The sequence below is a fragment of the Cokeromyces recurvatus genome, assembly GCF_025118155.1.
Source record: "Cokeromyces recurvatus strain NRRL 2243 chromosome Unknown BX663scaffold_20, whole genome shotgun sequence".
NCBI classification, from domain to species: domain Eukaryota; kingdom Fungi; phylum Mucoromycota; class Mucoromycetes; order Mucorales; family Mucoraceae; genus Cokeromyces; species Cokeromyces recurvatus.
Window position 1 is genome coordinate 189,189 of NW_026251406.1, and position 24,634 is coordinate 213,822.

At 31.4% G+C, this 24,634-nt stretch overlaps 8 protein-coding genes across 8 annotated transcripts; all 8 read left to right on the plus strand.

Moving 5' to 3' along the window:
* The first annotated feature begins 76 nt into the window (after positions 1–76).
* BX663DRAFT_515802 (uncharacterized protein) lies at positions 77–1,734 on the plus strand. The gene is made up of 5 exons (XM_051528494.1): positions 77–198; positions 276–997; positions 1,061–1,275; positions 1,335–1,412; positions 1,496–1,734. Exons 2-5 carry the CDS (start codon positions 281–283, stop codon positions 1,593–1,595), a joined length of 1,110 nt encoding a protein of 369 aa, XP_051380929.1. The 5' UTR covers positions 77–198; positions 276–280; the 3' UTR covers positions 1,596–1,734.
* A 567-nt stretch (positions 1,735–2,301) lies between these two features.
* BX663DRAFT_438469 (IPP transferase-domain-containing protein) lies at positions 2,302–3,442 on the plus strand (the record flags this gene model as incomplete). The annotated part of the gene is made up of 5 exons (XM_051523280.1): positions 2,302–2,361; positions 2,415–2,694; positions 2,757–2,972; positions 3,036–3,177; positions 3,232–3,442. The coding sequence occupies 5 exons, from the start codon at positions 2,302–2,304 to the stop codon at positions 3,440–3,442; spliced, it is 909 nt and encodes a 302-aa protein (XP_051380930.1).
* Positions 3,443–5,383: 1,941 nt separating this feature from the next.
* Positions 5,384–6,823, plus strand: BX663DRAFT_515806 (uncharacterized protein). The gene is made up of 3 exons (XM_051528495.1): positions 5,384–5,406; positions 5,514–6,493; positions 6,550–6,823. The coding sequence occupies exon 2, from the start codon at positions 5,554–5,556 to the stop codon at positions 6,346–6,348; it is 795 nt and encodes a 264-aa protein (XP_051380931.1). The 5' UTR covers positions 5,384–5,406; positions 5,514–5,553; the 3' UTR covers positions 6,349–6,493; positions 6,550–6,823.
* A 579-nt stretch (positions 6,824–7,402) lies between these two features.
* Positions 7,403–12,008, plus strand: BX663DRAFT_515807 (coatomer protein alpha subunit). Its single transcript, XM_051528496.1, has 8 exons — positions 7,403–7,566; positions 7,629–7,669; positions 7,726–7,837; positions 7,920–8,061; positions 8,115–8,456; positions 8,513–8,728; positions 8,797–11,528; positions 11,618–12,008. Exons 3-8 carry the CDS (start codon positions 7,820–7,822, stop codon positions 11,834–11,836), a joined length of 3,669 nt encoding a protein of 1,222 aa, XP_051380932.1. The 5' UTR covers positions 7,403–7,566; positions 7,629–7,669; positions 7,726–7,819; the 3' UTR covers positions 11,837–12,008.
* A 744-nt stretch (positions 12,009–12,752) lies between these two features.
* Positions 12,753–14,755, plus strand: BX663DRAFT_140236 (heat shock protein 70 family). The gene is made up of 3 exons (XM_051521565.1): positions 12,753–12,867; positions 13,058–13,111; positions 13,162–14,755. The coding sequence occupies exons 2-3, from the start codon at positions 13,103–13,105 to the stop codon at positions 14,560–14,562; spliced, it is 1,410 nt and encodes a 469-aa protein (XP_051380933.1). The 5' UTR covers positions 12,753–12,867; positions 13,058–13,102; the 3' UTR covers positions 14,563–14,755.
* A 1,494-nt stretch (positions 14,756–16,249) lies between these two features.
* Positions 16,250–18,503, plus strand: BX663DRAFT_438398 (glycoside hydrolase superfamily; the record flags this gene model as incomplete). The annotated part of the gene is made up of 8 exons (XM_051523276.1): positions 16,250–16,368; positions 16,462–16,799; positions 16,967–17,158; positions 17,237–17,387; positions 17,454–17,545; positions 17,637–17,683; positions 17,737–17,818; positions 17,896–18,503. The coding sequence occupies 8 exons, from the start codon at positions 16,250–16,252 to the stop codon at positions 18,501–18,503; spliced, it is 1,629 nt and encodes a 542-aa protein (XP_051380934.1).
* A 1,521-nt stretch (positions 18,504–20,024) lies between these two features.
* BX663DRAFT_515822 (cyclin-like protein) lies at positions 20,025–20,856 on the plus strand. Its single transcript, XM_051528497.1, has 2 exons — positions 20,025–20,158; positions 20,267–20,856. Exons 1-2 carry the CDS (start codon positions 20,104–20,106, stop codon positions 20,755–20,757), a joined length of 546 nt encoding a protein of 181 aa, XP_051380935.1. The 5' UTR covers positions 20,025–20,103; the 3' UTR covers positions 20,758–20,856.
* Positions 20,857–22,737: 1,881 nt separating this feature from the next.
* Positions 22,738–24,605, plus strand: BX663DRAFT_140353 (EXS family-domain-containing protein). The gene is made up of 5 exons (XM_051521566.1): position 22,738; positions 22,803–23,078; positions 23,137–23,644; positions 23,710–24,017; positions 24,160–24,605. Exons 2-5 carry the CDS (start codon positions 23,055–23,057, stop codon positions 24,550–24,552), a joined length of 1,233 nt encoding a protein of 410 aa, XP_051380936.1. The 5' UTR covers position 22,738; positions 22,803–23,054; the 3' UTR covers positions 24,553–24,605.
* The last annotated feature ends 29 nt before the right edge of the window (positions 24,606–24,634 follow it).

Genomic DNA, 24,634 nt, shown 5'->3' on the forward strand with positions numbered 1-24,634 from the left:
ATACATTATTAGTGTTGAAAGAAGCAATTACAAATGTTACATTTGTAGAACTTTAATTTTTATAACCATTTTAAAGATAGACTCCGTGTTTTCAGAAGTGGATTGTGTGTGTGTTTCTTTTCTTTTTTATAAATAAGATATTTGAATATTCTTCTTTCTTCAGATAATTCATCAAATATATTCCACTTGTTAGACAAGGTAAATAATGGTAGTTCTTGTATCATTAAAAAAAAAAATACAGAAGAATTGTTCTAAAATCTTAATTTTTTTTGTAGAATTTATGAAATCTGTAGACGCACTTATCTCTAACAACTCACTGTTAGACAAAATGGCTGTTCGCCTTAATCGTCTTCTACATCATGAGGAATCCCAGTTTGATAAATCCCTTGAACTTTTCGATACACTATTTGAAAATGCAGCAGGCTCTATGTCCACTGATCAAGATAAGCAAGTATTGGAACTTTTGAAACATCAAATGAAGAGTTTTATTGGTATTACTCTAGGTGTTCCACAATTTGTTTCAAACGAGGATGAATGGTTAGCATGTAAAGATCGATATGAGCAACAGGGCATTGATATCTATGCACCTGAACGGCTTGAACATGAAAGAATACGTAGAGAGTTGGAAGAAGAAAGATATGATGAGAAGGTTGGTAGTGGAGAAGAAGAAGATGATGATGATGATAATGATGATAAAAGCAATGAAGAAGAAGAAGATGATAATGATGATGAAAGCAATGAAGAAGAGGAAGTTCAAGTTAAATCTCGTGAAATGAATTCAAATGGGTTTCAAACAGTTAGTCGTCAGAAAAAGAAAAAGAAGAAGACAACGACCACAACATATAATGTCACTAATAATAGTTACACCAGTAACAGACCTTACCGTAGACAACAAGTAATTAAATGTGAGTTTTATCCAGAATATATGGCATGTAATGACTTGAATGGTGATATTTTTTGTATGCCTGTCTTTTTCCCTTCTGAAGAAAGTTATAGGGTAAGTAAATGTATGGGGGGGCTTTTTTATTATTATGAATGGATCATTAAACATGTATTATAGTTATTTCATTCGGCTTTATCCACAGCTAAAGAGACATTATACGTTTGTGTATTTTCTTTGACAGATAATGATACAGCAGGTGTCTTGATTGATGCAAAAAAGCGTGGAGTAGATGTCAGGATTATTACTGATAATGACCAAATGGATGCATATAAAGGGGCAGATGTAATTCGACTTTATGAGCAACATAGTATTCCATTTAAAAAAGATGACGGGTAAATATGGTTTTTAAAATTAATGAATATTTGTGTATATATTTATATGAACTATATAGCGAACAATTTATGCATAATAAATTTGCTGTAATTGACCAAAAAATGGTTATTACTGGAAGCTTTAACTGGTCTGCAGGGTAAATATTTATATATGCGTATATAAAAAAAAAAAAAAAGAAAAACAAAACAAAAAGCTTATATGTATTTATACTTTATACAGTGCTCGTTACAAGAATCGAGAAAATATTATTATTACCAATATTCCATCTGTAGTTAATGCTTATGATGAAGAATTCAATAAACTGTGGAGATACTTTTAAATCAATTCCTTCCCTCCCTTTTTCTATTAATTCCTATCCTCAGTGGCTTATTGTTTAAATAAAAAAAAAAATACCAACTGCATATTTAACATGTAGTTATTTTATATTATTTTTATCAAAAAAAAAAAAAAAAAAAAAAAGTATGTCAGCTATAAAAAAGATAGCAGCAGTTGTTGGTAGTTCAGGCATTGGTAAATCAAAGCTAGCTGTTGAATTATGTAAAGCATTGACTGGCCAAGTAATTAATGCTGATGCCCTACAGGTAAAATCAAAAAGCTCACATCTGCGTAATTATTTTCTTCTTCTAACTTTTATACTTAGGTTTATAAAGGTCTTGATATAATTACAAATAAAATGCCCATGAATGAAAGAGAAGGAATTCCTCATCATTTAATGGATTTTTTGGAACCTGATGAAGAATATCAAGTAACGAATTTCTTGAAGGATGCCTCGCAAAAAGTACACTTGTTCTATTTTTTTTTCCTGCCTCGTAACTAACATACATTAGATTGATTCAATTTCAAATATGAATCAATTACCAGTTGTAGTAGGGGGTACTCATTATTATGTACAATCATTACTTTGGCATAATACAACAGTCAGCGATCAACCTTCAGATAGTATTGAAGTAAATAACAAGTTCATGGAATTGGATCTATTAGAAACAAGTGAGCTTTATAAGCGTCTTTCTGAAGTTGATCCTATCATGGCAAATAAATGGCATCCTTCCGATAGAAGAAAAATATTACGAAGTTTAAAAGTAAAGGTTATCCGAATTTATTAAATTTATTTGTGATTAATTCCATTATTTTTTTATAGATTTTCCATCAAACAGGAAAGCCACAAAGCGAGATTATAAAATCACAGAAAGAACTCTTTACTCTTAAAGGAATGGAATCAAGATATAAGGCATTAGTGTTTTGGATCTACTCAGATCCTCAAAAATTGAATCCACGTCTGGATGCACGAATAGATCAAATGATTGAGACAGGTTTATTTGATGAGATTAAAGATCTGAGACGCCGAGTAGTAGAAGGACAGGTCAAGATGCCCGGTATAGAATTAGAACAATATCAAAGGGGATTATGGCAAGCGATAGGTAAGCATAAAAGAGGTGGTGAAAAAAAAAGGTAGTTATACATATATTGAACGGTAATACAGGATATAAGGAATTCGACCCATACTTTGTAGCATTAGAGGAAGGAAATAAAAATGAAAATGAATTAGAGAAAATTAAAGATGAATGTACAGAGCAAATGAAAGCAGCCACTAGACGATATGCTAAATCACAAATTAAATGGATTCGAAACAAATTATTACCAACTTCACTGTATTCCAAAAATAAAGATGTTATCATATATTGTCTTGATGCAGGAGGTATATTTACATATACACGTTGAAATTCTGTTTATATTCCAACTTAAAATTATAAATATTTAGATTTAGCATGTTGGGATACAAATGTAAAAGAGAAAGCTATTCAAATAGCAAAAGCATTTCAATTGGATCAACCTTTACCTGACCCTAAAAGTCTAAGTGATATTGCTGCTACAATGTTAACTCCTTCAGAAGACATAAAAGAGTAAGTCTATTTCATATATTGTAAAATCCTCAAGTTAACATTGTTAAATATTAGTACGCAGACAAAGATTTTAACTTGGAATAAGCATGTTTGTGAGACTTGTAAGACAGATAAAGGTGAACCAGTTATACTAAATGGAGATAAAGAATGGGAACAGCACAAAAAGGGAAGATACCATAAGAAATACTTAAAACATTTACGTGTTCAAGCACAAAGAAAAGCTTACTTTGAATCACAACAGCAAAAAAAAGATAAAAATGAATGATTATATCCTTTAATGTGATCATGACAAATCTCTATGTAACAAAGTTACTTTCTTTTTTTTCTTAAAAAAACATATATTTGTTTTATTGAACTATGCTTGTTGATACCCAAACTGTTATTTGCAGTTATATTGCTTACACTTTTTTTTTTATGAAAGAATATGTGTAGTATTTAGCTTTACTTCTGCATTATATTGAATTAGACTGCATCTATTTTGATGTTCAAATAGTATTGCTATATTTATGTATATCTATTGACTACAATGACAGTTGTTTATAAATTGTAATGTGGACATTATTTGTTAAATTGTTATACTTCAATATTACAGCTGAATTAGGAGGTTTATTTGCTAGCAAAAGATCAAATAAAAATACACAAAAATATGCTGGATACATGGAAGAAAAAGCTCTTTATAGTTACTTTATATATGCAAAAGCTAATATATTTATACGTAGTAGATGGTTCACGAATTAAATGGCCCCAGTCTATACTGTATATTCTACATAATAGATCAGGAGCAGATATGGTATTTATCTCATCGTGCATGAATTCGACGGGGACATTTGGCTTTTGCGGTAGTAATTTTAAGCATCAGCTTGTTGACAACGATAATAGATTGTAATAGTGGTACATTAGGTAAACTGAGGACTTATTATGGGACAATGCGGATAGCTAATTATATTCGTTGATGACAAACATGTTGAGATGTATTTGTTTACAGAAGCAAAAGGCAGTTGTCATAAATTTGTTTGACTTATGCAGGATTCGCAACTAACCTCAATAACTTACAGAAAATTATAAAGCGAAATCAAATGAAAACTACATGCTTATTCTAAGTACAAATGATTAAATAAAAGGAACTTATAGGAATATAAAATACTTGATAGTTGATGATTATATATAATGATATTATTTTCATGTTTACTCAAGATAAGATAAACCATGCAGAAAATTAATCTAGCTAAGATACAAATAAACTAAATATTGTTAATTCAACAATATACAAAAAGCAATATTAATTGTTTGAATAAAAGCTTTCTATCATAATTGCTATTGCCCTAACACGATACTATTCCATTCTTATTAGCAATTATAAGATAGTTTCTATATGTGTCATAAAGGGTATAGCTAAATTACATACTTTATTCAATTAAAGATATATCTTTTCCGGTGGTGCTTATCCCTTTATATATATATATATATATATATATAAAGTGCCCCAAAGTTATGCAATTCCCTAATCCTCACACTGTTTCTCTTCATGCACATTCTATACATCATTACACTACGAATGTAGGATACTCTATCCTACTGTTATTAATTCTGCTCATTATTGGACATAATTGAAAGCTGACTAAGCAATTTATTCAGTGTATCTTTTTAATTATAATCCTATGTAAACTAACTAGGAGTATTTTTAAGCACAAACTTATTAAGTAGATCTAGTAGTAAATATCTGGAGTATTTTCTAGGCATACTACTAATGCAAAAATGGAACAAAAATATTAGCAATATGATACGTTTTGGTGAGTACCCTCATAATGTCGAGAGTGTAGTTTCTTTTTTTTTTAAGATTTTTTTTTCTTTTTTAAGGAGCACATGCCAACTCTATGAATTGTTTGCTCAAGTTTGTAAATTATAAGGTCAAAGAGTATTAAGTTTACTTCAATGACCGCCAAATATTTGACAAAAATAAGAGTACATAAGATGAAGTCAACTATGGTTCCATTTTGTATATATTTACGCTCGGATCAATTCCGGTAATGAATGTATATCCTTAATGTAATCAAAATTAGAATGCATAAATAAATACAAAAAGCCATTAAATATCTACTAATTATATTAGGTAATTTAAGGGAATTTGCTACATGGAAATAAATAAATAAATAAATACATAATAGACATCTTTATATATTATTATAATAACACTGGATAATTTGTAATTCATTATACACATATAAAAATGTATATATTTGCATTTTATATATTATTAAACGTAGTTCTTGATATATGCTTGTCATACGTAAAAAGTACCTAAAGTTTTAATTTCTATTTTTTCTTTTTTTTTTTAGTTTTTTTCTTTTTTCTTTTTTCTTTTTAGTTTTTAACGTAATGGATCTCATATCTTTACCTGATCAGATCCTTATCAAAATTACATCGAAATTAAGCCTACAAGATTTACTTTCTTTAGGTGATAGCCATACAAGACTTCGATCCTTTATTTACGAAAGCCCAGAAATCTGGACAAGCAATATTCTTTTCCCTAAAAATGATCGAAAAATCACAGATATTTTCATTCAACTTATTATACCACGTATCACTCGACATTACGGTATCCTTTCTCTTCGCATGATTCAACTACCCTCAGTCAGTTGGAAGGGGTATTTTCTAATTTTTGATCAATTTGCCCATTCTGTTAAACGTATTCATATTGAACTTACTAATACAAAAGTGCTTTGGGACCTTGCTCACCATTTAGCTATCTTTGCTGGTTATTTAGTAGTTTTACAGAAGACTAACCAAATACCAATTACATTTAAACAATATTATGCGTTACATGATGAAGAGCGTTATGCAGCTATTTTAGCCAAGTCTAAATATCTGGGACAACACAGTCTGGAAGCATTGTGTGAAAATCTAGTGAAAAGATATCAGTTAGATGATCCTCCATTTGAAAGACTTGAACTTTTTGACTTGAAGTTTGTTTCAGTATTGGAGACATATCATGAAGTGAATAATGCTATTAGGCAAATAAAACTATTATCTCTATTTTTATCAGGCCATCATCTTCAACTTGACAAGAGAAAGAGAGGAGAGGATCATGGATTAAATAATGAGAGCTATAAATATATAAAACCTGATAAAGAAGAAGGACAGTTATACCATCATCAGCCACAGCATACATAATTCATACGGCATAACATATCATTAAGTAATTTTTTCTTAAAACATAATAAAATGGTATAGTTAATTTTGAATAACTATGTCTTTTCGGAAATGATTTTCCACAGAGATGAAATATGATTTCTTGAAATGATGATTGAGATGGAAGGTATTGATTTTAAATATAAAGTAAATACTAAGTTAGTTATAATAAGATATGAATAGAAAAACTAGTTAACTCTTAGCATGTAAAAATAACTTTGAAGCCTATACAAAATGTATGTTAAGGAGTCTAGTAGTAACCAAGCAGAAATCTTGACTTTATTATTCTTTTGATTTGCTATTTTTGTCTTCTTCTATATATCCCAAATTCTTGAATAGTGCCGAAATCTTACAGAAATACCTTTCTAGAAGTAAATAGTACAAACAATAGTAATTATTTTGTTAAATACAGTAGTATTTCAATTCCATAAGAGATGTATTTTATCTTATAAATTCCTCAGCCTTTTTTTTTATTATAATGTAACATCTACTCCTTATGTTGATAAAAAAAGAATGTCATAATAGTCAAGACTTTTAAGAATTCATTTCTAATAAGCTTGGATTTATTTATCGTTTATACGAAAGTGACCTGGCTGCTACTCTCGATATATTCGCCATCGTCTGTTTATATAATGAACATAGTACTGTATCCAGTATTTTTTAGTATTCTTCTATTTTGAAGAATATACATGTATACACATATAATTCAAGAAGATAACAATATAATAAAAAAGATGAATAGTAGCGCTATATCCTTTTCAAAAATCAATAAATATCACTGCTCAATTATTAGCTAGATTCACTAATACAATGTATTCGGGTAAGTATAAGGTTTTTTTTTTAATTATATTGACTATCTATTGAGTTATTTTACTTATTTGTCACTCCATTAAGTTTGCTTTCAAATATAATGTCATTCATTTCATATTTCTTTGATATCTTAAAATTTTAAAGTACGACATAATTCTTAAAAAAAGGTGAATGTGCCTTTTTTTTTTTTTATTCTCTACCTGACACGTCACTCAAGAAGCTAATTGGCCAATGGTAATATGCTAATTATACTTGAGCTCTTCGGTAGTTGTAATTGAATAATAAGATTTAATTTTGGAAACCACCTACTTTTATCTTTGCTATAACAATCCAATTTATAAACAAAAAGGATTCAGTTCATTTCTATAAGTAATTTCTCTTATTTTGTTAGTATGTTTTTATATATACATGTAACTTTTTTTCTTTTTTTTTTTACTAATTTTGTTTAATAGGCCATTTTCATACTCCAATTTTATTTTATTTTTATTTTTGGGTATACTTAATAAACGCGCAAAATTAAGAGATGAACTTAACTTTTTTCTTAAACAGATTGTTGATTTAATACAAAAGAAACTATAGACAAATTTTCTTAAATAAAAAAAAAATACTCATTTTAACAAAAACAGCATTATAACATACAAAAATGCAGATGCTCACCAAGGTAATTTCTTTTTTCTTTTTTTTTTCAAAAAAAAAAAAAAAAACAATTTCGTTTAATCTCATCATTCGTATTTTGGGATTAGTTTGAGTCCAAAAGCAATCGTGTTAAAGGCATTGCTTTTCATCCAAAACGTCCTTGGATTTTAGCTTCATTACATAATGGCTGTATTCAGCTTTGGGATTATCGAATGGGTACCTTACTTGAGCGTTTCGAAGAACATGATGGTAATTACAACAAGCATAATTTAAACATTTATAACTCATTTTACTATTTATAGGTCCTGTAAGAGGTATTGCTTTTCATCCTACACAGCCTTTATTTGTCTCTGGTGGTGATGATTATAAAATCAAGGTTTGGAATTATAAAACTCGCCGCTGTTTATTTACTTTAAACGGTCATCTTGACTACGTTCGTACTGTATTCTTCCATCATGAATTACCTTGGATTATTTCGGCTTCAGATGATCAAACAATTCGTATTTGGAACTGGCAATCAAGAGCTTGTATTGCTATTTTGACAGGCCATAATCATTATGTGATGTGCGCTCAATTTCATCCAAAGACAGATTTGATTGTTTCTGCTTCTATGGATCAAACTGTGCGTGTATGGGATATTACAGGTAAACATAATTTAAAAAAAAGGAGTAAATCGTTTTCTAACTCTTCTTAAATTTAGGTTTACGCAAGAAATCACAAGCTCCTACTTCTATGACAATGGATGATATGGGCCGACCTAGTGCTGGAGGTGATATGTTCGGATTAACAGATGTAATGGTGAAATATGTATTGGAAGGCCATGATCATGGTGTTAATTGGGCTTCTTTCCATCCTACTCTTCCTTTAATTATTTCTGCTGGTGATGATCGTCAAGTTAAGCTTTGGAGAATGAATGGTAAACTAAAATAGTGTTATAGTAATTGGAAGTTTATTAATCGTTTTTTATTTTTTTATTTTTTATAGATACAAAGGCTTGGGAAGTAGATAGTTGCCGTGGTCACTACAATAACGTCTCAAGTGCTATTTTCCATCCACGTCAGGATCTTATTTTATCTGATAGTGAAGACAAAACAATCCGTGTTTGGGATTTAGCAAAACGTACAGCAGTTGCAACTTTTAGAAGAGATCACGATCGTTTCTGGGTCTTGACATCGCATCCTGAACTTAACCTTTTTGCTGCAGGCCACGATAGTGGTTTAATTGTCTTTAAGCTTGAACGTGAACGTCCTGCTTTCCAAGTGCATAATAATGAACTCTACTATACAAAGCATAATATTTTGCATATTCATGATTTCCCTAGTACAGCTGATCAAGAAGTTATGTCAGTTCGCAAGTTAGGTTCGCAATTTGTTGCTCCTCGTACCTTGTCCTATAATCCAGCTGAAAGGGCTGTCCTTTTAACTAGTCCATATGAAGGTGGTACATATGAACTCTATCGTCTTCCTAAAAACTTAGGCGGTACACTTCAGGAGCCCTCAGACGAATCTATGAAAGGCAGCGGTCATGCTGCTCTTTTTATTGCACGTAATCGTTTTGCTGTCTTTGACAAGACAAACCAACTTATTCAAATTCGAGATCTCTCCAATAAGGAGACTAAATCCTTCAAAACTCCTGGACAAGTTACCGATATTTTTTATGCAGGACCTGGTACACTTTTGATGGCCACTGCTACCTCCGTCTTTTTGTTTGACATTCAACAGCGTCGTGTTACAGCTGAATTAGCTGTTTCGAATGTCAAGTATGTCTCATGGTCTAATGATATGTCCATGATTGCCCTTCTTGCCAAACATACAATTACAATTGTAACCAAGGACTTGAAACAAATCAGCCAAATTCACGAAACAATCCGTATTAAGAGTGCAACTTGGGATGAGCTTGGTGTCTTGATTTATTGTACTTTGAATCATATTAAATACGCTCTTTCACAAGGTGATAATGGCATTATTCGTACCCTTGATCAACCTATTTACTTAACACGCATCAAGGGCAAAAAACTCTATGCACTTGATCGTGATGGTAAAGTACGTGAGATTGTAATTGACCCAACCGAATACCGATTCAAGCTTGCACTTGTTAAGAAGCAATACGAAGAAGTTCTTCACATTATTCGTACTTCTAACTTGGTCGGCCAATCGATTATTGCCTATCTTCAAAAGAAGGGCTACCCTGAAATTGCCTTGCATTTTGTTCGTGATGATAAAACACGATTTGAACTGGCACTTGAATGTGGCAACTTGGAAGTTGCCTTAGAAACAGCCAAGGCAGTAAATAAGCCAGACTATTGGAGTAAATTGGGTGCTGAAGCTCTTCGACATGGTAATTATCGAATTGTTGAGATGGCCTATCAACGTACGAAAAAGATGGATAAATTATCCTTCTTGTATCTTTTGCAAGGTAATCATGCCAATCTTCGTAAGATGCTAGAAATTGCCCAGCTTCAGAAGGACCCTTTGATGCGATTCCAGAATGCAATCTATTTGGGCGATATCAAGGAACGTGTTCGCTTGTTGCAGGACGTTGGACAGTCAGGATTAGCATATATGACAGCTAAAACTCATGGTTTGGAGGAGGAAGCAGAGGCTATTTTGGCAGCAGCAGGAAAGACAGCTGATGAGATACAATTGCCTGAAGTTGAGGATCGTTTACCACCTACTCCCAAACCTGTGATTGAGAGCTTAGAAGATCCTAACTGGCCTCTCTTAACGGTCTCTAAAAGCTTTTTTGAAGGTGCATTTGTTAAACAACAAGGTACACCTGCATTTACCTTTGATGACCAAATTGATAATATTGAGGAAGCTGGCGGTGCTTGGGAAGATGATGATATCGGTTTTGGTGGTAACAAGAATGACGATGTTTTGATTTCAACAACAACAGAATTTGACAAAGAGGAAGAAGATGATATGAATGAAGGTGGCTGGGATGATGATGATGATATTAAAGCTGAATTGGATGCTGAGATGGGACATGTAGCAGCTAAAGAAATGGCTGAATACGTCTTTCCTGATGAAGGTGTTAACGAAACAACTATTTGGTCACAAAATTCAAAGATTGCAGCTGATCATATTGCAGCTGGTTCCTTTGAAACAGCTATGCAAATCCTTAACAAAGAAAGGGGCATTGTTCAATTTGAACCACTCAAATCTCATTTCATGGCTATCTACCAAGCCAGTCGTATTTCTCTTGAGGGAGTCGCAAGCAATCCTAGCATTCAATATGGCCTTCGCCGATCTCCTGAGAATTCTAACCCACGTAACGCGTTACCCGTCACCGTTTATAACTTCCAATCGATCGTTACAACACAATTACAAATGGCATATAGACTCTTCACATCTGGAAAGTTAGTAGCTGCTGCTCAACAATTTAAACAGCTATTACATTCTGTTTTGTTTACTGTTACTACAAATGAGACTGATGCAAATGAATTATTAATGTTAGTAGATATTTGTCGTGAATATTTGTTAGGTTTAGCAATGGAGCAAGAACGACGTTCGATTGCAGGTCAAACATCTGAAGACCAAAAGCGAGCTCTTGAATTGGCAGCTTACTTTGCACATTGTCAATTACAAACACCTCATATGCAATTAGCTTTACGACAAGCTACAAAGCAAGCTTTTAGATGTAAGAATTTCAGAACTGCGTCACAATTTGCTAGTCGATTACTTGAACTTGCGCCACCACGTACAGTAGCTGAAGAGGTAAAATAAAATATAAACTTTATAATGATGTATGCTTATTTTATTATATTTTAAAAAAAATATATATACATGTATGTATATATGTATAGGCTCGTAAGATTCAAGCTGTTTGTGATCGTACTATGAATGACGAGATAACATTTGATTATGATCAATATAATCCATTTGATGTATGTGCGGCTACATTCCAACCTATTTATCGTGGATCTCCTAAGGCTGAATGCTGTTATTGTAAAGCATCATATAAACCAGACTATGAAGGCAAGATATGTACTATTTGTGAAGTTGCAAAGATTCAGAAAAATTAAGAAATAAGCTTAATAAAAATATAGTTATATTGTGTAGTTATAATCTTAATTTTAGTATATTAAAAAAAGATCATCTTTATGTGAAGTATAGTTTGCCAAAGTAGTAAAAAATAAATAAATTATTAACTTTAATGCTACGATATTATATCATATTTAAATATTAGAATTGAAGCGTTTAATGCTTTTTTCCCCTTAGATCAATTTACTCATTTTTTTTTTTACTTATGTGATAGTCTATTCCTTTTTCTATGACCCAGTTAAAAGTCCTAAAAATATCACTAGAATTCCACCACTTTCTTTTTAATTCCAAACTTGTCACAAAAAAATTTATGAACAATTAAAACGCAAAAATAAAATTTTCATTTCTTTTTTTTTTTTCTTTATCTCTTTTTGATAACAAAAAAAAATGTCTGAAGGAAAGTCTGGTAAGTCTATAAAACGCTGCTTTCCTTTTATATATGAAGCTAAATATTAACAAAAACTTATTATTTCTTTATAGTTGGTATTGATTTGGGTACTACGTAAGTTTTTTTCTTCCTTACAACAACGCGTTTTATTACAAAAATAGAAACAAAACAAAACAGAAATCTTAATCTTTTTATTTTCTTTCTTTAGCTACTCTTGTGTCGGTGTCTGGCAAAACGATCGTGTTGAAATTATTGCCAACGACCAAGGTAACCGTACTACACCTTCTTATGTCGGTTTCACCGATTCTGAACGTCTTATTGGTGATGCTGCTAAGAACCAAGTCGCCATGAACCCTCACAACACCGTTTTCGATGCTAAGCGTTTGATCGGTCGTCGTTTCAATGATGCTGAAGTTCAAGCTGATATGAAGCACTGGCCCTTCAAGGTCATTGATAAGGACTCTAAGCCTATCATTCAAGTTGAATATAAGGGTGAAACCAAGACTTTCACTCCTGAAGAAATCTCTTCTATGGTCCTCACTAAGATGAGAGAAACCGCTGAAGCTTATTTGGGCACCACCGTTAAGAACGCTGTCATTACCGTTCCTGCCTACTTCAACGACAGTAAGTACAAATAATAATGTGTGTAATATTTAAGAACGGGATGCGCACATTTAAACGAAAAAATCTATATCTTTTTTTTGGTTTTCTGTGTGCATTTTTTTCTGCGTTCTTTAAAATACGTTAAAAAATTTTTTTTCTTTGGGAACTAAACTTCTAACCTATATTTATTTTTTTCTCTCTCTTATGTAAGGTCAACGTCAAGCTACTAAGGATGCTGGTTTGATTGCTGGTATGAATGTTCAACGTATCATCAACGAACCTACTGCTGCTGCCATTGCTTATGGTTTGGATAAGAAGGTTGAAGGTGAACGTAACGTCCTTATTTTCGATTTGGGTGGTGGTACCTTCGATGTTTCCCTCTTGACCATTGAAGATGGTATCTTCGAAGTCAAGGCCACTGCTGGTGATACTCACTTGGGTGGTGAAGATTTTGATAACCGTCTCGTTTCTCACTTCATGCAAGAATTCAAGCGTAAGTTCAAGAAGGATATCTCTGGTAACGCTCGTGCTGTTCGTCGTCTCCGTACTGCTTGTGAACGTGCTAAGCGTACCTTGTCTTCTGCTGCTCAAACCACCATCGAAATTGACTCCCTCTTCGAAGGTGTTGATTTCTACACTTCTTTGACTCGTGCCCGTTTCGAAGAATTGAACCAAGATCTCTTCCGTAACACTATGGAACCCGTCGAAAAGGTTCTCCGTGACTCCAAGATTGACAAGTCCCAAGTCCACGATATTGTCCTTGTTGGTGGTTCTACCCGTATCCCTAAGGTTCAAAAGTTGGTTTCTGACTTCTTCAATGGTAAGGAACCCAACAAGTCTATCAACCCTGATGAAGCTGTTGCTTATGGTGCTGCTGTTCAAGCTGCCATTCTTTCCGGTGATACCTCCGAAAAGACCCAAGACTTGCTTCTTTTGGATGTTGCCCCTCTTTCCCTCGGTATTGAAACCGCTGGTGGTGTCATGACTGCTCTTATCAAGCGTAACACTACCGTTCCCACCAAGAAGTCTGAAATCTTCTCCACCTATGCTGATAACCAACCTGGTGTCCTCATTCAAGTCTTTGAAGGTGAACGTGCCCGTACCAAGGATAACAACTTGCTTGGTAAGTTCGAATTGACCGGTATTCCTCCTGCTCCTCGTGGTGTTCCTCAAATCGAAGTCACTTTCGATGTCGATGCTAACGGTATCTTGAACGTCTCTGCTCTCGACAAGACCACTGGTAAGTCCAACAAGATCACCATCACCAACGATAAGGGTCGTCTTTCCAAGGAAGATATTGAACGTATGGTTAACGAAGCCGAGAAGTACAAGGCTGAAGATGAAGCCGCCGCTGCTCGTATTCAAGCCAAGAACGGTTTGGAATCCTATGCTTATAACCTCCGTAACACCCTTCAAGATGAGAAGGTTGGCGGTGCCCTTGGTGAAGAAGATAAGAACAAGTTGAATGCTGCTGTTGATGAAGCTATCAAGTGGCTCGATGACTCTCAAGAAGCTTCCAAGGAAGAATATGAATCTAAGCAAAAGGAATTGGAAGAAGTTGCTAACCCCATCATGATGAAGTTCTATCAACAACAACAAGGTGGTGCTGCTGGTGCCGCTCCCGGTGGTTTCCCTGCTGGTGCTGCTCCTGGTGGTTTCCCTGCCGGTGGTAACACTGCTGAAACTGACGGTCCTTCCATCGAAGAAGTTGATTAAATTGCGTCATCACATGGAGTTTTTTTTTCTTAGACTTTTTTAATATTTGAGAGGCTTTTATTATTATATATACAAATATAGATATCGTTATACATCTTGTAAAAAAAAAAACATAGAATTGTTCCTTTATTTTGTTTCATGTAAAATAAAATATAGAATTCTTAGTTTTGTCATACTGTATATTTCCCTATAACTTTATCTAATCATTTATTTATTTATTTCTGCCTAGCTAGCTAGTTGTATATATCCTCTCTTACATACAGGAAATTGCTTTTATGCATCGACGTATATTTACATTTTTCAAAGAATTAATATCAGCAAGCAAAAAGAAAAAAATAAAATAAAACAAAGCAAGACACTATGTTGTATTACTTTACAACAGATAGTACCAATATGCAAGTATAATATAAAGAAGCATGAATTATATAGGAAATTAGTTTATATACTAAAACACTTGCATGATTTATAGTTGCATATTTTATCTGTATAAAGGATAAAGGTATATTCATATATGTATATATTTTTTTTTGATGACTTCCTTAACTTTTCTGACTGGAACATGCAATTTTCTTCGTATATTTCCAGAGAAAACAGCAATAATTCTCTAAATTGCTAGATTCAAGATAGTTCTTGGAGAAAGTAAAAATACCCATCTTTACCATTCTCATCCTCATTTATGGAAAAGCTTATTGTTGTTTCTAAAAAAAAAAAAAAAAAAAAAAAAAAAAAAAAAAAAGTAGTTAAAAATAAAGTTTCCCTTCCCCTCTTTTTTTTTTTATGTTTCCAATAAAATTCTGTGTTTAATTTTATATGAAGCAACATATTTTTTATGCTCTTTTTTTTTATATATACATATTTGTATATTTATTATCTGTAATTATTTGCATATATAAATGACCGACTTTAATATTCAGTTAGATGACAGCATGTCGCAGAGTGATTATATTACCCAACCTAATGCAGTGCTTATTATTATTGACCTGACACAACAACCAGCAGAAATACAAGATGGTCTTTCGAAACTAATGACTTACGCACCACATAACAATCTGGTGAGTGAAAACGATATGGGAGATGATTACTCTAGTGAATTTCGTTGGCATCTTCAGTAAAAGTATCTTCCAATGCACTCTCTCATTATGACTAAATATTGATATACTAAATATATATATATATATATGTATATACATATATGTATATGCATATATACTATTGATAAATAGATTTATTTATGATAATACGTTACGTGAAGGTGAATATAGCTCTATGAGCAATTATAACAATTACCTGGAAATGGGCTCTGCTACAGGAGATAAATTTGAAATTCAGATTCGATATCACAGAAAAATTGATGGTACTATAATAAAAAAAAAAGTATTTATGTAATATAACGCCAAGGTCATTTATACATACATATATACAGCTTTTAGAGGATTAGGTAGAATTTTGGGTAGTGCAAGAGATTATATGGTTTTAACAGGTATTCATGGTGAATTAGTCAATTTTATGGAAAAGGCACAGTTTGATACTCAAGGGTAAGCATATTAAAATGTTTATCTTTTAATTTTGTTTATAAACATAAAACTATTTTACGTATAGTGTGATGATTGACTGTAGTAGAGGAGGTGTCTTACGTTTAAAAACAGTGTATTTCTTATTGAACAATATGGCACTTATGGGCTTAAACATGTTACAACTTTACACAGAAGATACTTATGAAATTGAAGGTGAACCTTTATTTGGTTATCTTCGAGGTAAATTTACAGCACAGGAACTATCTTTAATTGACGATTATGCATTTGATCTGTAAGTGGAAAAAAAAAAAGAAAAAATAATTGATCTTTCTATAGCTATTATATTAACTCTAACTTATACATATATATGTCTGTATGTATATAGCGGCATTGAGGTTATACCTTGTATTCAAACATTGGGTCATATGGGTCAAGTATTACAATGGCAACACTATGCTTACTTACGTGATAATATGGAAGTACTATTACCAGAGTCAGAAGCGACATATGAATTCATTGAAAAGATGATTCGAGCTATTAGTCGGCCTTTTCGGTCTAAACGTATTCATATCGGTATGGATGAAGCTCATGGAGTGGGAGAAGGAAGGTATCAACAGATTTATGGATATGGTAAAGATTCAACGCAGATATTTCTTGAACATCTTCAAAAGGTGAATGAAATATGTCAAAGGAATGATTTAGAGCCAATGATATGGTCGGACAGTAAGAGATACTTAAAGTTGGGTATACATATAAAAAAAACTAACCAGCTAACTTCTGTTTTGTTCATTTATATACATATATATGCGCGTAGTGCTGTTTTGTTTAGGTTTGTTCTATATAAATATAAAAAATGGAGTGAAGTAAATTCATGTTTTTATCAAATATAGCTGTAAAGAATAATTCATTGTTAGGTTATTATGATGAATCCAATAACCCAGCAACACAGGAATTAGTGGTTAATAGTTTACCTCAAAATATAAAATTAATCTTTTGGGATTATTACCATACAACATCTGATATATATTTACAAAAGATTCAACAGCATCGACAAATGGGATGTCAAGATCCATGGGTAGCAAGTAAAGCATATTATATATATATATATATATATATATCGACTATCACAGTTACTGATATTACTATTCTATTATATATAGCTTCTGCATGGACTTGGACTCGCTTTTGGACAGCATTACCATTTACCTATGAAGCAGTTAAAGCTAGTATCGTAGCTTCAAAGAATAAAAATGAAGGGGTTCGAAATACATTCATTACTACTTGGGGAGATGAAGGCAATGAGTGTGATTTGTAAATATGTTTATATAACTATTTTTCCATAGTCCATGCATATGCATATTAAACTTCTGTATTTAGGCTCTCTTCTTTACCTGCTTTATTTTATTTTGCACAGCATGGCTATACTGAATTTGAAGAAGTAGATATTCAATTATTGAAAAGAAATTTTGGTATAAACAAAAAAAAAAAAAAAAAAAAAAAAGAAAAGAATAGATATAATCTATCTTTAGATACCTTTGGTTAATTATATCAATTATATAGAGGCTATTTGTGGTGCCAGTTTTGATGATTGGACATTAGCTTCAAAGGTAAGAAAAAGGAGAAAGTAAATATGAATTAGCTTTCATCTTATTATTTATAGATTGATGATATACCTGAAAGAATACCAATTACGCCAAGATCTAACTTTGCAAATAACATGAGCAAATGGTTACTATGGGAAGGTAACTTGCAAAGGAAAATAAATGTAATAACATATTGATATATATACATATATACTAAACTAAATAATATAATGTAGATCCATTTTTAAGCTTCTTATCACCACAATATATAGATGAAGACCTTGAAAACCATTATGCAAGCATTGAACAATACCTATCCAAAGCAACTTCTAAAGAAAAGACCATATTTAATTTTCCATTGAATGAACGACTTGAATTTCCACGACGTATTGCTAAAGTGTTATCACTAAAATGTCACTTTAGAAAGCATTGTGTAGCTGCCTACAAGGCCAAAGATTATCATACCCTTTTGGCCCTAGCCCATGGAAGACTAACTGCTTTACGTCAAGAAGTTGATGCGTTGTGGAGATGTCACCGAGCTATGTGGATGAAGACATTTAAACCATTTGGATGGGAAATAGTTGAGAACCGATATGGTGGACTAAGAGCACGATTAGAAACTATGTTTGATCAAATCGTAGCCCATGTAGAATATAAAATGAAAAAACAAAAGATGCAATTAAGGGGCAATATTTTAAAAGACGATAAAGAAGAAGAAGATGATGATGATATACATGAGAGAATACCTGAGTTTGAAGTAGAGTTGGAATGTCTTTATTATGGAGCAAAGACGAATTTATTGTTAGATCATGCACGCGTTGTTAGTACTTCACGACTAGGCTAAATTTCTAAAAGCTTTAAATTATTCAAAATAGGACATATACTTGGTTTATGTATACTAACTAAATAATATATGTATACGTATATATTGCTCTCAAATGTATCCGGTCTATTATTTATATTATTAAACCATCTTATTTATCTAAAACAATGATATATTATTATGTTTTTTTCTCTCTCTTCAGTAAACCAGTATAAAAGCAAAAGTAAATATGCAAATTATTACATTAAATCTCTATAATAATAAAGACGCACATCTTTGTCTCTTTGACCTTTTTTGTTTTAATTCAAAAATAGGTGCACAGCTGTCTTCCTCCTTAAGAAGATACACAAAAGTGTATTGTATTATTTATCTCTGTCATAGAGAATGGTCGATATAAATATCTATAATAGCCTCTTTTTATTATTATCTTGATATAATTCAAGCATTCATTTAAAATCGTCCCTTGTATTAGTAACAAGTCTTGACATCTCTTTCTTTCTTTCTTCCTTTTTGTCTTTTTAAATACTCGAGCAATAGTCAGCTATAATAAGGTATCTCCTACCATCCTGTTACCATAATTAAAATTTCTGTTGCGAACTAGCCCGTAACTATTTTATTTTTTACATTGACATATAGTTATTGTTGGATTCAAAAAACTTTCTTTTAAATATAAATGCAAAATACTGTAGATATCGCATATTCCAAAATAAAAGTCATTTCCATTATATACATGTTCTATAGCATATTTTGTATTTTTTTTTTTTTTTTTTATATATAGCAATAAGTACTTTTGAACACTATCTGAATAGCATATTAAAATAATATTTGAAAAATAAAAATCATGTTGAAACATAAAGGGAGTAAAACAAAAAAACAGACGCTGTAGGTCAGGTGTTATACAAAATGTTCCGTGTGACATTAAATTATTCAACATGAGTCACTAATTTTGGAAAGTGTGACATAACTTCAGAATAATTGGCGACGTCGTTCATTTAGAAAGAAAAAGAAAAAACAGTACGACTTCTTCTAATGGATATTATAGATATTAAAGTAACATTTGTAATAACTGTCAGGTAATATTGATTTTTAATTCGTCAAAATACGATTGCATTTCGGAAAAAATAGTGTATCAAAATAGAATTTTGCCCTGAATTTACTAAAGATGTGTTTATTATATAATAATGAGAGATTAAATTGATAAAAAAAAATTTTTTTATTCACTTGTTTCAGTTCAAATATGAAAACCCATAATAAACGAAAGCTAATAATATTAAATTAATAAAATAAAATACTACCATTTTAATATTATTTTAAAAAGAAAAGGCAAAAGAAACCTGCCACCATTAAAATTCAGCAGAAGTTTATTATTTATAGTTTTTTTTTTTTTTCCTTTTCTTTATCAACTGATAGCCATAAACTTCTGTGTTAATCTGCTGTTATCAAAAAAAAAAAAAAAAAAATAACTCAGGATAAAAATTTAGTCTATTTTCAAAAACTATAAATAATCTATCTGTTTTAATTTTTCAAATTTTTTTCTTCTTTTTCTTTTTTTTTCTTTTTTTTTTTCTCTTTTTCGCACTTTTAGTCTTTGAAAGTGACCCTAAACTTTATCTATTGTATTATGTTAGCTTTGCCCAACACAGTCACAAGAAATTCCATACCTCCAGGTTTCATAGGTAAAATAGAAATATATAGATATTTATATATTACATATATAGTTCATCATTATTGTTGTCCCTGAAACCCTAAAATTAAAAAACCGTTGCTTTTTTTTTTGGTTATAGATTTTGCTTCGTCTTCTTTTGATGCTATTCTCTTTCCAAACTCAAGTCAAATCAATACTGATAATGTAAATGATGGAATAATAAAGAAAAGAAATACACACTTACCTGACCTTATTCCATTTATTCAATTAATTACTGATAAATGTGACGTTCAACCAGTTCATCTTGTCTTGGCATTAATGTACGTTCAAAGATTTAGAAAGGCTCTTCCAGCTGGCTATAAGGCTGAACCAGAGGCAGCTCATCGTATCTTTGTTGCATCTCTCTTGGTTGCAAGTAAATATTGTGAAGATCGTTGTTTATCAACAAAACATGTTGTTCATGCTACAGGTGATGTTTGGTCTATTAAAGAAATTACTAGAATGGAACTAGCTTTCTTACGGTTCTTACATTGGGATCTTTATGTAAGTCAAGAAGAAATGACGAAATTCCTTTGTGACTTAGGTTTTGATATACGTTCTATATTATCGACAACAAGTGAAGATAATTAATGTATATTCTTATTTAATGATACCCTTCTCTTGTATTTGTATTATGTGTATATTATTATTATTAAAATAAAATTCTCACACATTGTGATGATTGATGATGTAACCTTGTAGTTTTTTTTTTTTTATTGTTAGTAAGATTTTATGACAAGGTATAGGTATACATTTATGTGTATCATTTTATATAAGAATGGCTATTATTATAATCAGGGATTTCTGTGATCATGGTAATAAATGTTACAGCTACTATATGAATGGAGTTTGAAAATAAAATATATTTGTAACCTTAGTTACCTGCAGCAGTTAATTTAGACTTGTGACAATAAAATGTCATTTTATTAATTTTTTTTTATTTTTTAAACTTTTTTTTTATTATTGTTATTATTATTCCACTATGAAATTTGCAAAACATCTTGAATCAAATAGTATTCCAGAGTGGAGAAAAGCCTATATTAATTATAAAGGATTAAAAAAGAGGTTAAAAGCCATTGAAAAAGTAAGAAAAAAAAAACTCTACGCATATATATTAAAAGCATATCAATAACCAATATAATATTTTTCTTTTTTCTTTTTTATTAGTATCGTAAACTAAATCATAGTAATTCAACACATAACAGATTTCAAAATGTTATTAGTACTTTGGTGGATGATTCAATGGATGATTATCCGAGCAATGCATTACCCATGTCAAAGCCTAACAGTATAGCACCTTCACGAACACAATCATCTATTCTCGACAATCGATCATCTGGACTACAACCAAGAAATCTACCCATACAAGGATTATTTCACCATCTCTCATTTCGATTCGGAAGACATCAAGACAATACTGAATTAGATCGAATGAGTCGGCCGTCTATACCAAGTAAAAGAAAAAAAAAAAAAAAAAGAATACATTGTTAAAACTAAAAATTAGGTAATCATTTCCCGTTTTATTTATTCTCTTTTTTTTTTTCTTTTTTTTTTAAAAAAATAGTTCAAACATTACAGACATTTTCTATATTTGAGGAAGCATTGAAGTATGCAAGTGAACCTGAACAATACTTTTTTGTTATGTTGGATCAAGATTTGGAAAAAATCAGTCAATTTTATAATGGTATTATTGAAAGAACTATTATAGAATAGTTTTATTTATCTTTATATATATGATTGTAGAAAAAGAAAAAGAGGCAGAAACCAAATATGAAGCACTAAAAATGCAAGTTCAGTTAGTGAGAGATTTTGCTAACCAATTATCACATATAGATGTAATAAATTCTATTTGACAATGATAGAGTTATATATATACATATATACTTACCCGGTTTATTTTATAGTCAAGTTATGATATTATACACAGTGAAGGACGGTTGAATCCAGCTAATTGGTTTAGAAGAGAAACAAATACTGCGACAGATATTCCAAACTTCCCGGTTTCAGTTGAATATAATGGCGAACATCATATGGGCTACAACGTAAAAATAATAGAATAAAAAACAAACTGTTACAAACAATGACATATTAAAAAATTTATTTATTTTACTACACAGGTGGCTAGAAGTAGATTAAAAAGGCGATTACCGAATACTATCGTAGTCTGGAGTTATTAAAATCTTATAAGGTATAAACAAAAAGAAGAGGAAGAAAAGGTAGAAGCAATCATTAATTTATTTATTTATTTTTAAAAGGATTTAAACGAAACAGGTTTTCAAAAGATTTTAAAAAAGTTTGATAAAACAGCTGGATGGAAAGCAAGTCCTCTGTATTTGCAAAAAATAAAGCAATATTATTGGATTAAATCAAATAAAATCAATGTATTTATGGAAGATACAGAGGTAATGATTATGCTTTTTTTTTTCTCAGGTAGATCACTAACCTAATATATTTTATGTTGATTTATTGCATTAGAACCTTTATATCAATGAGTTTGCAGATGGACATCGTAGAAGAGGTATGGCACAACTTAGAATTCCAGAAAAAGAAGAGGTAAATATACAATTATAAGGTATACATATATATATATATATATATATACAACTATGATTAAGTTATAATAATTATATATATAGCATTATACACCTACAGCTTGGAGAACTGGCTTTTATCTTGGTTTAACAGTAGCTTTGCTACTACGTATAATACAATTGGTTATAGACCCAAATACAAGAGAAAGGATACCTAATATAGAGTATAATCTACAAATCTATGCTTGTTTTAGCTTACCGATTCTTTTTTGTCTCGGTTTTGCCGTAAATACGCTTGTTTGGCATCGATCCCATATTAACTATAAATTCATTTTCGAATTTGATCCGAGAGATAATATGGATTATCATCAGTTTGCAGAGGTATTATCTTGTATAGTTTACTTTGTTACTAATTTATACTAATTTTTTTTTCGTATAGCTTCCTTCACTTATGTTGTTACTTTTATTGGCAGTCATGTACATTGATTTTTCACAGAGCTTTGATCCTTTAATTCCTTCTGAACTCTGTCCTCTCATATTATTTGTCCTGATCATGGCCATCTTGACATGTCCTTTTCCTATACTTTATTACTCTTCCCGTCGATGGCTTATAATTTCATTATTTCGTATCGTTCTAAGTTATTTATTTCCTATTGAATTTCGAGACTTTTTTATTGCAGATGAACTCAACAGCCTTGCATATTCATTTTGGACAATTACTTATTTCTTCTGTGCTTATCATTGGCATTGGGACTCCTTATCCACCAATTGTCCAGTGAAGATCTTTTGGTATACCCCTTTTTTGGCCTGTTTACCGCCTTGGTGGCGTTTTTTACAATGCATTCGTCGTTATCAAGACTCACATGAAAAGGTACATTTGGTCAATGCTATTAAATATACAACGAGTATTGGATCTACCTTAGCCACTGGCTATCGAAGAATGTATCGTAAGTATATTCACATATACTATTATTAATATTAAACAACAAAAAAAATAATTTTTTTTTAATAGCAAATGCGTCTATGGAAGTCGTTTGGATTTTATTTTGTATTATCAATTCATCTTATACGTCAATTTGGGATATTAAAATGGATTGGGGATTATTACAGCCAAACAGTAAACATTTCTTGTTGCGTAATGAGCTTGTCTTTTATCGTTGGACGTATTATGTGGCTGCGCCAGTTAACGTCATTTTACGTTTTGCATGGACTATCAATGCTGCCAGTTTGGGTTTTAAGGGTGAATTAGTTGGTTTTATTCATGCTTCATTGGAAGCTTATCGTCGTATTCAATGGAATTTCTTTCGTTTAGAAAATGAGGTTAGTAATTTGACACCTACCTACCTACCTACCTACTTTCCTTTCCCCTTCTCCTCCTCTATTCCCCCCTCTCTCTCTCTTTCTTACAAATTACATTATATACATTTATTGATATGTTTTTTTTATGATTATTATTATATAGCATCTTAATAATGTTGGTAATTATCATGCTATCAAAGAAATTCCTTTACCATTTGCATTTCGTGATAAAGTACCAATGTCAATACATGAAGAAGGATCTATTCAATTACCTATGGAGCCTCATGAGATTACATCGCCAGCTGTTGCTATTACAGCTACAAACTTGCGTGAAGATCTGACACCTGTTGGCTCCTTTTATGGTCGTCGTGATTTCGAGAATAGACAAGACCTGGATGACGCTGTCTCTGTCAGCGAGAATCTACGCTATCCAAGAAGACAACCATCTGTAGTCAATAGTGTCTTTGATCGTATGAAGTCAAGTAGACCATCCAGTAGTAGAATAACTGATTCTTCTTCATCTGAAACAGAAATCGAAGAAGAAGACAGCGATTAAAAAAAAAAAAAATATTAAACAGAAGAGGGCTGGAGTTTTATATATCCCTCTTTATATACATATATGTAATACATATATAAAT